Source organism: Gobio gobio, assembly GCF_949357685.1.
Source record: "Gobio gobio genome assembly, chromosome: 1".
In the NCBI taxonomy this organism is placed as follows: Eukaryota; Metazoa; Chordata; class Actinopteri; order Cypriniformes; family Gobionidae; genus Gobio; species Gobio gobio.
In genome coordinates this window covers 39703095-39717067 of record NC_137097.1, presented here as the reverse complement: position 1 = coordinate 39717067, position 13973 = coordinate 39703095, and the positions used below count along the sequence as shown (strand labels likewise).

Sequence of the window (13973 nt, the reverse complement as noted above, 5' to 3'; positions counted from 1 at the left end):
AGCGCTACAACGAGGAAATGACGACGACGTGTTTGCTCGACGCAACACTGTAGCCAGTTTCACATAAACGGAATCTGCGAGGGATTTTGTTGTAAACAAATTTTTTTTGGAATGGTTGCATTCATGCGGTGCTTGTTTCAGCTTGGAAATTATGCTGATTCTTTAAAATACTTCATCATATTTTAAAAATACTTATTTTTATAGCAACTGTTGTATTATCTGCAGACCAATGGTTTTATATAACACCTTAACAATTTCTAAGTATTTTTTTCCTGTTTAAATTGTATGTCTACGCACTTGTTCATGCAAATTAGTTTGCTTGTCTATTAAAATGTGTCAATAAACTTTAAGCATTCATTATGCAACAAGTGAGCATTACTGAACAATATATATGAATTCACTAAGGTACGAAATTAAATCAAAAACAGATTTTTTTTCAAAGTATAAAATAGATTTTGCAGAGATCTAGGCTCGTGAGTCTTGACTTCATTTGGGAACATGGCGGCGGCCAGAGAGATGTACACCGAACGTTTTTAAGTTAATAAATGCAAATGCATGAGTGAGGTCCAAAATTACACGATTATTAGAAAACATTTACTAAGCGCTTGCAGTTACAGGTGCAGGAATATATCATTAAGATTCTCATATGCGTCTTTAAAAGCAATTCTGAATCATCATGAAGAATTTGTAAACTCATTTGTAGTTTTGTGAGTGCGCTCTTGCGCATGCGTTGTTTTGTGGTCCGATTTGTCATGTGTTTTCTTGTTTTACTCTTTTACTCTTGTTTTACAATTTCTAGTTTGTATAGCCCTATTGCTCGCTGCAGCAGAAATGTTTGCTTGTCAAACTCGTGTTTAATGCAAGAAGAGCCAAACTAACTCATTTAAATGGCCAGAATTGGTTGTGGGCTCCTGCAAACATCTGCACTATTGACCTTAATATTTCTGACTTCTGTACTTCATATCCTGGTGCACAAGGACAAGAGTGTTTCATTAGCCTTTTCACCATCAAAAGAAGGGCGACATAGTTCAGATATCTCACACAGGAGCGCTCAATCGCTGAAGAACTACAGCAATAATCTTCATTTATCTGCTGGTCCCAGGACTCACACTAGTTCTGTTAGAGATCAGTGTCGTATAGTTGTGGAGAGCCGCATCGACTGTGGCCGTGATAGATCTTTGAGTCGGGCCGATTGTGAAGGCAGAGGATGCTGCTATGTGCCTCTACCACAATCTGGATTAGGAGGACCTCCATGGTGTTTCTACCCAGTCTGTTACCCGGGCTACCAAATGGGGCCCTTGTTGCCCACAGAGAGGGGACAAAGGGCAATGCTGACCCGTTCTGTACCCTCATACCTGCCACGGGACATCCCCACATTGCAGCTAGATGTGATGGCAGAGTCTTTGGATCGTCTTCACCTCACTGTGAGCATTTCTTTCAGTCTTTTCAGTTATAAATCATACAATTACAAATCAGATATTGTAATTTCTGGAGGAATTTAATAGGCATGATCTTTCCTTGAATTCTGGGAAATATAAACTCTTAAATCAGTTGTGCCTGAAATTAATCTTTTTATTATTATTATTATTATTTAATGTATCTAAATGTAAGGCTAGAATACACTACATGACTTTTGCCCAGATTATTTTTATATTAATTTATATTATGGTTTATCAAACATCAAAAACAGACAAAGAGAACCTTCATATATATCAGAAATATGTGTGATATGTAAATTGAAACCAAAATGAGAAAATGGATGACGGATGACGATATACAAGGCCAACTTCTCCTACAAAGTGTAATCACAATAATTACAGAAAGTGATTGTTATACTTTTGCCCAGATTTGTACATATTCATTTTTCAGACCGTTTGACTATACTGTAGGCCTATATGAATATAATAACAAGCAAATATAATAATTATAAAAAAATAAATCCTAGATATTTATCACCATCCAATGAGAAACACCTTGACATCACATCAGCTTCTACAATTCTAGCTTCTTTTTGTAAAAAAATTTTTTTTAATTCTCTCCAAAAAATATGTAACAGGACATGCCTAAAATAAATGACTAATGGTTTCAGGGGTATCTAAAAACACAGACATTTTCCACATTAACTTTAAAGCACATAGTGTATGATGGCATAAACTCTGATTTTTAGCTTCAAACTATGATTCCATCCAGTCGGACGAGATCAGACATTTTAAAACACTTATTTTTCACATATTTTTTCACTAAATACACCCAGTTATTTAATGTACGATTCACATTATTCTCTGTAACCATTTACCAAGTCGGCAAGTGTATGATTCCTATAGCGTTTGAAACCTGTTCAGAATTTAAAAGGCATGTAGTGTATTCCAGCCTTTAGATGACCTAATCTTACTTTATCTTGATGACTTCACTTTACCACAGCTGAAGGATCCAGCATCTCCACGATACGAGGTCCCCTTTGTGACGTCCCAATCCAGGGGCCACAAGGACACACAAAACCCCCTCTATGATGTTGACTTCCAACCAGATCCGTTTGGGTTTATTGTAAAGCGAAAATCTAATGGCCGTGTTCTGTAAGTGTTCTTCCTTTTTCTTGTATTGTATTGTATTGTATTGTATGTTTTCAGCTTAAATTGTGCTTCTTCTGTTTCTGGCAGGGGTTTCTGCATGGTAAAAAAAAAAAAGTGTAATTTGGCACAGTTTTGGGACAGGCCCTGAAAAGTCATTAAACCAAATGGCAGGTCTCTTTCTTTACACTGCACAAATGCATTGTATTTTTTTCCCCTAGTTTGAATACTGCAATAGGCCCCCTCCTGTTTGCAGATCAGTATCTCCAGCTCTCCACCACCATAGCTTCCTCTGTGATATCTGGACTGGGTGAACATTACACCCCCATCACACTGGACCTCAACTGGAGCTCTGTTTCATTATGGAACAGAGACATGGCACCACATGTAAGACCTTCACATCATTTCACATTCTTCTTTAACTTCCCTTTTATTCACAGCTGTATTTAATATTTTATGTGGGCCTTTGTAGAGAAGTGCCAACCTGTATGGATCCCATCCTTTCTTTCTAGTCCAAGAAGGTGATGGACAGGCACATGGAGTCTTCCTTCTCAACAGCAATGCAATGGGTAAAGTGTTTTGTTGTCTAAATGGGCTTCTTTATGGGTCTCATTTCATGTCACTAAAAGTCTTGTCAATTGTAGAAGTGTTTATGCAGCCCGCTCCAGCATTGACATGGGTGACCGTCGGAGGAATACTGGACTTCTACATCTTCTTAGGCCCAAGTCCTCAGAGTGTGATACAGCAGTACCTTGATGTTATAGGTATTTAACAATAGACAGTCCACATATTGTAGCTTACCCACAGTGCAACTTATTGTGTTGTATCTTGACATTTGAGGTTATCCTATGATGCCACCCTACTGGTCACTGGGCTTCCACCTCTGTCGCTGGGGTTATACGTCCACCAACATCACAAGAACAGTGGTACAGCTCATGCGCCAGGCCAAGATCCCTCTAGTATGTCAATAAAATAAGTAATGGCTGTGTTTGGAAGTAACATAATGCATACTGAACAGTGGTTCTCAATAGGGGGTCTCATCATTCTTCCAAGTGGACCTCAAAATTACTTGTAATATATACAGTATCATATATATGCTGGAGGCTATATGGGAGAGAACCAATGTTCTTTGAGCAAGTTTTACATGAAAATGTAAATAACCTTCAATTCACTTCTGTAGGATGTACAGTGGAATGACCTTGATTATGCTGACCAAAGAAGAGTCTTTACTTTTGATCCACAACGATTTAGGGATCTGCCCCAAATGGTTGAAGAGTTCCATCAGCTGGGCATGAAGTATGTGCTCATTCTGGTACGTGGATGATATTCTGTGATAGAGATTCTTTCATCTTGCCTTGTTTGCACTTGCTTGTGTGATGCTTGTGTGTTGGAATGTCAGTGATATCAATATATTTTCTATATATGTTTATACAATCACTGGCCACTTTATTAGGTTCACCTTGCATGTACCGGGTTGGACCCCTTTTGCCTTCAGAACTGCCTTATTCTTCGTAGCACAGATTCAACAATGTGGTGGGAACATTCCTCAGAGATTTTGGTCCATATTGACACGATAGCATCACACAGATGCTGCAGATGTGTCGGCTGCTCATCCATGATTTGAATATCCTGTTCCACCACATCCCAAAGCTGCTCTATTGGATTGAGATCTGGTGACAGTAAGATCTTTGAGATGATTTGAGCTTTGTGACATGGTGTGTTATCCTGCTGGAAGTAGCCATCAGAAGATGGGTACAGATGGGTACATCAGTGACTACATAAAGGGATGGACATGTTCATCAATAATACTCAGGTAGGCTGTGGCATTTAAACAATGCTCAATTGGTACTAATAGACCTAAAGAAAATTGTCAAGAAAATATCCAACACGCCATTACTCCACCTGCCTGAACCGTTGATACAAGGCAGGATGGATACATGCTTTCATGTTGTTTACACCAAATTCTGACCCTACTATCTGAATGTCGCAGCAGAAATCAAGACCCATCATACCAGGAATTGTTTTTCCAATCTTCTATTGTCCAGTTTTGATGAGTATGTGAGAACTGTAGTCTCAGTTTGCTGTTCTCAGCTGACAGGAGTGTCACCGGTGTGTCTTCTGCTGCTGTAGCTCATCTGCTTCAAGGTTCATCCTGTTGTGCATTCAGAGATGCTCTTCAGACAGGTTATTTGAGTTACTGTTGCCTTTCTATCAGCTCAACCCAGTTTGGTCATTAAATATTATATATTCAGACCATTTTCTGTAAACCCTAGAAATGGTTGTGCAAGAAAATCCCAGTAGATCAGCAGTTTATTAAATACTCAGACCAGCCTGTATGGCACCAACAACTATGCCACGTTTAAAGTCTCTTAAATCACCTTTCTTCCCCATTCTGATGCTCAGTTTTAACTTCATCATATCGTCTTGACCAGGTCTATGCCTAAATACATTGAGTTGCTGCCTTACTCCTAAGAAGCAGTTGAACAGGTGTACCTAATAAAGTGGCCACCAGTAAGTGTGTGTATGCATATATAAGCAAATCAGTGTTGAATAGCACGTGTTCTTGTTAGGATCCAGGCATCAGCAGTACGAGTCCTCCTGGTTCATACAAACCCTTTGATGATGGGCTGAAGAGGGGAGTGTTCATCACCAACTCCACTGGACAGATCCTAATTGGGAAGGTTAGGGCCACACATTAAATATTACCCTCACTAAAAGTTAGTCTTGATAATGTCATTTACAAGATGTATTTTCTTTCTGCACCTCTGTATTATTAGTAGTATTATAGTCATGATAGAATATGGAGGCGAGTATAAAGATTTGGCATATATTTATAACCAGGTATGGCCAGGTCCAACAGCATTCCCAGATTTCGCCAATCCTACAACACAGGACTGGTGGATGGACTGTATCAGAGTCTTTCACAACAAGGTACCTGTGGATGGACTCTGGATAGTAAGTACTTATAGAGTAAACTATAAATAAACGAACAAAGGCTATTTTAAAAAGGCAACAAAACATGAATGAAGAAATTTAAAGGGGCCACCCTCTTTAAAGCTGCAGTCCGTAACTTTTTTGGTAAAAAATTATTAAATTAAATTAAATTATCCAAAATCAAAATTTGAGCAAGTACATAACTAGCCAGTGTTCAAAGTGTTCCTTAGTTACCTTAGCCGGATTCACAACGGTAAGCTTGTAATAATGTGTTATAATTTGAGCGGTACTGGTGGATTTCCGCGGGAAATTCAAGCATGTCTTTTCATCATTATGTCAAGTCTGAATACATAAAGAAAGATGTGAGGATGCTGCAGGTGGCGGATCATTTATAGCCTTTTCAAAAATTATTTATTGCTGTAATAATTATAAACTTATAATTTTGATGGCAGATTGTAATCCAGAAAGGCCCAAACAACAATTATAAGTGACAACTGGAGATTCACCGGTTGACTGTACGGAAATTGAAATCTACTGGTAACGCTAATACACACTAAATACACGTAGTCACGCAATGTTAATGCTGTTAACATTAACAATTTGAGAACAAAGTATAACAATAATAATAATTTGCACAGTTTGAGCTAAGCGATCGTTAGATTTAATCAACGTTGGTAGCGCGATTCATTGTAATGTTTTTCTGTCAGAACAAAAGTGACAGACATGTAACTTGCTTGTTCAGATGACATTTTCCGGTGAAACTTATTATTTTGGTCGTACTTCCAAGGCATAGAAACTGTGATTGCGAAGTACAGAATCCACACCGGTGCACATACTCCACATACATTAGATTCATCCGCGCTGAGGAGCTGTGAAAATGCACAAAGTATTATGCAATTGCAGGTTTCAAACAGTGATGGCGACAAAGAGGCAAAACTTACGTACTGCAGCTTTAACTACATTGTATAATTTTTTTATATTATAATTATACTATAAAGGTTATTTTTTAGTAACATAATGATTTGACCACTTTTGCTGTTTATTTCATTGAAAAAAGTGAACAAATGTTTTAAATACACACATATATAACTTAAGACTCGTTCACACCAATAATGATAACTATAAAGATAGCGACAACTATATCCACACCAGCGGACAATATCGTTCTGTTTTTTTTAAAGTGCATGCTGCAATTTTATCATCTGCCGCTTTAAAGGCTCGAGCTCTTTAAAGTGGAAAAATGATATAGTTCTCTCTCTATACAGTATATATGTATGGCATACTTCCATACTACTTTACATTTGTACAGTATGTATGCAGCGTAACCTGGAATATCTGGATGACCACTTTTTGTTATTATTTATAGATAACATTTAAATTTCTTTGAAATTCTGCTCACAGGACATGAATGAGCCATCAAATTTTGTCCAGGGATCTGTGGATGGATGTCCTGACTCTGACTTGGAGAAACCGCCTTATACACCAGGTCAGAACAGTAACATCTTAGTAATATACTCTCTTGTAAAATGATAATTACTGATTTTATGTGACCTGCATGAAGAGATTTGTGATTTTGAGATTTCTCTGGGTTTACAGGTGTGATTGGATGCCAGTTAAACTCAGGAACTTTGTGTATGTCCGCTCAGCAGTATCTGTCCAATCATTACAATCTGCACAATCTCTACGGGCTGACCGAGGCCATCGCCACCCACAGGTCAGAGAAATGCCTCTTCAGTTTATACAAACAGAAAATATCTCACATGGCATGGGGAAACGTTCATTGGTGAATAGATCCATTGGATAAGTTTTGATATTTTTACCAACTTTTCACTCATTTGTATTTAAGGGCATTGTTGAAAGTAAAGGGCACACGTCCATTTGTCCTATCCCGGTCATCTTTTCCAGGACTGGGCCGTTTCTCTGCACACTGGACAGGAGATGTGCAGAGTGACTGGGAGCAACTGCGCTTTTCAATACCTGGTGAGAGATTGTGCTAAAATAATCTACCACCTAGATATGGTCGACATGCACTTGTCTTAATTTTTTTGGCTTTTGTTACTAATACACGTTTTGTCCCTGTTTATTGTTGTGTTTTTGTGTATGTGTGTGTTTGTGTGTGTGTGTGTGTGTGTGTGTACCAGCTGTGCTCCTGTTTGGACTGTATGGTGTTCCATTAGTGGGAGCAGATGTATGTGGATTTGGTGGAGACACTACTGAAGAGCTGTGTGTGCGCTGGACACAACTCGGAGCCTTTTACCCTTTTATGAGAAACCATAACGACAAACCCAATGCTGTGAGATATCGATCAATTTACAGTCACCTTGAAGAATAAATTCATAGATTAATATTGTATGCCATTCAAAAGTTTGGAAAATGACTCTCTTATGCTCATCAAGCCTGCATTTATTTGACCAAAAATACATATTGTGAAATATTATTACAATTTAAAATAATGGTTTTCTATTTTAATATATTTTCAAATATAATTTATTTCTGTGATCAAAGCTGTATTTTCACCATCATTACTCCAGTCTTCAGTGTCACATGACATGATCCTTCACAAATCATTCTGATATGATGATTTGATACTCAGTTATTATTAATGTTGGAAACAGTTCTGCTGCTTAATGTTTTTTGGAGCCTTTTTCAAGATTCATTGATGAATAAAAAGTTGAAAAAGAACAGCATTTATTGAAAATAGAAATCTTTTCTAACAATATAAATCTTTATTATCACTTTTGATCAATTTAGCACATCCTTGCTAAAGTAATTCCCTTAAATTACTGAAAAATTACTGACCCCAAACTTTTTAACTTTTTGAGAAAAAAATATATTTTGCAGTTCTTTTTTTTAAAACTTTTTATTCATCAAACAATCCAGAAGAAAAGTATCACAGGTTGTAATTTTTGTTACTGTTTCCAACATTAATAAAAAAATCATTAGAATGATTTCTGAAGGATCTGGAGTAATGATGATGAAAATACAGCTTTGATCACAGAAATAAATTACATTTTAAAGTATATTAAAATAGAAAAACATTTTAAATTGTGCACTAACAATATTATTTCTGTATTTTTGGTCAAATAAATGCAGGCTTGATGAGCATAAGAGACTTCTTTCAAAAACATTAAAAATAGTAATGTTTCCAAAATGTTTGTGTCTGTACATTTCATTTTCATTTTTTACATTATTAGTAATGTATGAATTTCTTCTCATATTTCATACTTAGCCCCAAGAGCCGTATGTATTTAGCCAGCAAGCCCAAGATGCCATGAGGACTGCGACTACTCTACGATACTCTCTCCTGCCGTTCCTCTACACACTGTTCCATCATGCGCACACCTCCGCCAGCACCGTGGCTCGTTCCCTCTTCCTAGAGTACACACGCTCATTTCAGATCAATATCTCTTTATCTGAGCTCAGTGATGACCTCTTCTCTGAGATTGCTCATTTCTTTCAGGTTCCCAACTGATCCAAATTGCCAGACCATTGACAGGCAGTTCCTGTGGGGCAGTTCACTGCTTATCAGTCCGGTTCTGGAACAGGGAGCAGTGGAGGTGACGGCTTATCTCCCTGTAGGGACTTGGTACAGTCTGCACAATGTAATCCTTCATCTTATAATATATCCTACATACAGTACACTACCATTCGAAAGTTTAGAAAAAGTCATATTTTCATGTGCAATGTAATTCAAAGGTATATGATATGACGCCTTTAAGGCAAATGAGACTGAATCCTCCGTGTTTTCTTATAGGGGCAAGCGTATTACAGTAAAGGGCAATACATTCTGTTCCCTGCCCCTTTGGACACCATTAACATTCATGTGCGAGAGGGGAGCATCATCCCGCAGCAGGTGGTGTAAAGACTACATCTAAGAATAATAATATCTCATTTATGCTGTGTAGCAAGTGAACTTTTGCTATGTCTTATTCGTTTCCCAGGTTCCCGCATTGACGACTACAGCATCTCGCAGAAACCCTTTCACTCTGATCGTGGCACTGTCTGCAGAAAATTGGGCCAGAGGGGATCTTTTCTGGGATGATGGGGAAAGACTGGACACTTTTGAGCGGGGAGATTATTCATTTGTACTCTTCTTTGCTGAAGAGGTACGAAATAGGGTGAATTTTGCTTGCATGTTGAATTGAATGGTTTGGATGAGTTTTTTTCTATTGAACATCTGTTTCCCATTGTTATCCTGTGTTAGAGCAAAATGAATTGCTTCAGCAGGCAGTAAAATTGCAAGTGTTGTTATTGCTATGAACAGATTGTATGGCCATTTTATAAAAATTAAGATAACTAGAACACCAGTTGAAATTCAACATACAAATGGATAATAGTAGAATACTCAAAAGATATGGTCGCATTAATTTGAAACTTAATCTATTATTTATTTGATATTTTATTCCCCTTTAGTCTTATGTGGTCAGTAAACCAGTCAAATTAAACGGATCTCTCGATCATTTGGTCCTCGGGGAAGTACGTGTTTTCGGAGTTCAGACTCGACCTACAGCAGTGTGGGCCAATGGGCAAACGGTTCAAGACTTCTCGTACAGCCCAGACACCAAGGTATGCATCAAGTTCTGAGGTGTAGATTTGTGTTAGTCTAACTTTTTTGGATTACTTCTTCTCTGGTTAGTACAAGTGATTAATATGTATTTCATATTTAATTTGAATGGACCTTTTTCACAGACTTTGACACAAGTTATCAATATTGCAAATCTAGGCTGTGTCTGAAATCGCTCAAATAGGGCATTATTTAAGGGGATAGCCATTTGTAGTGGTGTCCGAAACCATTGTGGACGTTACCGAGTGCACTTATTCTATCCCACATTGCACCGCGATAACGAGTGTACAACCGATGTACACACAGCAACTGTGTGAGTTCACTCACTCGTTTTCATTCACTTCTTTAAGTAAACTGTATTAGTAGACTAAGGTAGGGAATAGTGATTGAGGGTTTAGGGGGCGATTTCAGATTCAGCCCTTGTAAAGATTGTCATATTTCCATTTAAAAAATTTTTTTATATTAATTTATAATGCTATATTTTGTGTTATATTACCTTGGCAGTAGTTGACTACTAATACATTTAATTAGTAAACTAATTAAAGGACATATATGTAAGAATCTCCAGATAAAAAGTTTTTATTGCCAATGTGTGAGCAGCTTGTAACGAAACCTAAAAAACAAGACCTTCCCTGACTTCCTAAGTTATCTATGAAAGCCTGTAGACTGATTGTTATGTGAAGGACTTTTTGCCGGGAAAATGCGAGGTTTACACATGCTCCCGAAAGCATATTTTCCTTGTCAATGTCAATGCAAAGCAAAGGAATTATTTAAAACTATAGTCTCAAATAGGCTATACTTTGTAATCAAACTATCATCAGTCGGAGAGCTTGTGCAAACATATCCACATCACTATGATCAGATGCTTTCTTAACTGCTGTTTTCTCACCGCTGTCATTTTTGTATTGTGTTTATTTTGTCATTGAGAGCAAAGCTTGCAGCACATATTTTCATATTCATATAAATGCCGCTCTCAGCAGCATGGATGTAGCAGTGTCGGGATGTTAGTTAACAGTATATTAGAACAAAAAAAGAACAAAAAAACTTTGTAAGTGTTTCGGGGCCCTGATTCACATTCAGTCTCTTGTATGTTACATGTGCACGAGTGCGAGCACGGACACGAGCAATAAGTTGCTGCAGTTCTTCGGGAAAAAATGGCATTCGGGGGGTAAAATATGTTTTTAAAATATGGTTTTTTTGGCAGGGTTGCCTGCTAAAATTCGCATTCCTGGGTCTAAATATCACATAATTGGGGTCACTTCAACCCGCGGACATTGAAAAACACTGTGTGCAGTTGAGTTCTGTTCGGGTCAAAGGTCACCGGCAAGCCAGTGATTATAGTTTATTAAGTTATAAATATGGATATTTTTCTAACACAAACGCACCACTTCGCTTAAGAAGGGCTTTATTAACCCCCTGGAGTCGTGTGGATTACTTTTATGATGGATGGATGTGCTTTTTTGAGCTTCAAAATCAGGTACCATTCTTTAACATTTATAAAGCTCAGAAGAGCCAGGACATTTTTAATATAACTCAGATTATGTTTGGATGAAAGAAGAAAGTCATATACACCTAGGATGGCTTGAGGGTGAGGAAATTATGGGATAATTTTCATTTTTGGGTGAACTAACGCTTTAACACTGCTGCAAGTGTGTTTCTAATACAACGACTGAGGGAGTCCCATCATTCTCTCTCTGACGGCTGTAATCAATCTTTTGGGAAGTCATGGAAACACTATCATGGATGGATTATTTTAAGTTGGGTCAAATGGAAATTCATCAATTATTTTTACTGTCGTCTCCAATTTAATTACCACTAAGTTTACCCAACTTCTGTATCTGTAAACCTCAGAAATGTGAAAAGGGTCCATATGTTTTGATAATAAAAAGCTTTCATAAAGTTGTTTATTTTTGTGTGTCTGTGTCGCAGGTTCTTACAGTGCCTGGTCTGGAGTTACCCATGACAGCCATGTTCACCGTACAGTGGAGCTGATGAGAAATCTCTGCTGTGTAAATGTTATGTGTTTTGGATATGTGGATATGTTGAATTGCTTTGTTTGAAAGTCTTCCAAATGCATAAATTTAATGATGCTCAGCATATTTCTACTGTACATTGTCATTTAAATGTTGCTTTTGTTTAAAATAAATGTTTTATTTTTATTAAATGTTCTTAATGGTTTTATTGTTGTGTGACAGTGCAAAGCATTTCCCTTGATTTTAGATATCAGAGAAATAATATGAAGAATGTTATTATTATTATTGTTTTGTTGGTGGTGGTGGTGGCATTATTATTATTGTTATAATAGTTATTATTAAGATTATACAAATAGCTAAATACATATGCGTATGGCTATCGGATAAAACATTTTCAATTTAAACTTAGATTAAATGTAATTATATTGTACTGTCAAATCAAATAATTGCAATTAATCACATCTAACATAAAAGTTTGTTTATATAATATGTGTTTGTTTACACACGTGTGTGTGTGTGTGTGTGTGTGTGTGTGTGTGTGTGTGTGTGTGTGTGTGTGTGTGTGTGTGTGTGTGTGTGTGTGTGTGTGTGTGTGTGTGTGTGTGTGTGTGTGTGTGTGTGTGTGTGTGTGTGTGTGTGTGTGTGTGTGTGTGTTGACATGCATCCATATTATATTCCATATTTATAATAAAAACACATATTATATAAACAAACTTGTATGTTAGATACGATTAATCGATTTGATAGCACTGTGATAGAAAATCAAAATTGCACCTTAAGTGATTCAAGATTGCAGGGATTTGTTTCTTTTCTGTTTTCTTACAATTTGTCACGTTCTTTTTCAAAATGTTCCATAATTTTTTACACTTCTATTAATGCTAATTCCCAGCACATTAACAATAGAAACGTGTTGTGTTTCTGTACTTAAACAACTCATTATATGCAGGACCCAATGTCCTGCCTCGAGCGTTGCGTTCATAGGAAGCGCCGTGTCGTTCCGGAAGCAACGGAATGTCAATGGGCGGGGCTTCGGTCTGTCGTCAACGGCGGCGTGCGGAGTGAAGTGTCACCGATAAACATACGCGTCATTCAGCGTTGCCTGCCCTGGATCTTTAATATATGAGCCGGACGCGCCACTTCTGATATGGATGTGTAGCGACGGTTGCAATCGTTTCTGGTACTGAAGGTAAGACTGCAGCGTGTATGATTTTCGATTACAAATTTATTTTTACGGCTGTCATTATTGGAAGTAGTTTAGTTAGCGTCCCATATGGGTACAGCAGTGCACATTTGTCTATTATAGCAGATATAACGGGACCCCAGCGCGACTTCAGCCTTCATATACGATATGTGATCCTTCAGAGTGGGACGAAAGGGCTTGTCCGTTTTAATACAATATTAATCCAGGTCAATCACCCTGATAAGAAGGATAAAACAGCTGATACAGGCCTGAACATGATCAATGTGAACACATGTATGTTCTTCTGATGTGTTGTTTGATATCTCTTAATGTATTTGTCTACTGTAATGCTTATTTTAGGGCATGCACTCACTGAAGACTTGTAACTTTGTACTTTGCCATTGGAATTGATATGCATTTGCCGCAATAAATTATTTTATGACCTTTAAAGGCACTTCTTAAGGAAATTAAATTCTGTCATTTACTCACCTGCATGTTATTCCAAACCCATATATTTTTCTTTTATTTTGTGGAACACGAAAGGAGGTCCCACTTTATATCAGTTGCCTATTATGTACTCGCATAACAAATAAAGAAAAATGTTTTAGGTACAATGTACTTATGTTGTATACGGGTAATTACAGATGTATTTACAGCTGTAATTACATTTAGTTATTTATAATGTGAATAAGCATCTGTACAATAAGTTAATTGTATGAAACGATTAATTTACATGTTACATAGTAGTCAAAGAC

General features: G+C 37.3%; 2 protein-coding genes across 2 annotated transcripts in view; both read left to right on the top strand.

Annotated features, from left to right (window-relative positions):
• The first annotated feature begins 6 nt into the window (after nt 1-6).
• Nucleotides 7-12232, top strand: gaa (alpha glucosidase). The gene is made up of 19 exons (XM_079837312.1): nt 7-1424; nt 2422-2573; nt 2789-2954; nt 3040-3136; nt 3212-3331; nt 3408-3526; nt 3748-3879; nt 5138-5248; nt 5409-5522; nt 6903-6987; nt 7098-7215; nt 7348-7481; nt 7643-7794; nt 8731-8879; nt 8962-9103; nt 9256-9354; nt 9443-9607; nt 9915-10067; nt 11995-12232. Exons 1-19 carry the CDS (start codon nt 888-890, stop codon nt 12055-12057), a joined length of 2808 nt encoding a protein of 935 aa, XP_079693438.1. The 5' UTR covers nt 7-887; the 3' UTR covers nt 12058-12232.
• Nucleotides 12233-13063: 831 nt separating this feature from the next.
• Nucleotides 13064-13973, top strand: part of tbc1d16 (TBC1 domain family, member 16) — a 34309-nt gene continuing 33399 nt past the window's right edge. Inside the window, exon 1 of the mRNA XM_079818827.1 lies at nt 13064-13224. The gene's annotated coding sequence lies outside the window, so the exon portion shown is untranslated. The remainder of the gene's footprint in view (nt 13225-13973) is intronic.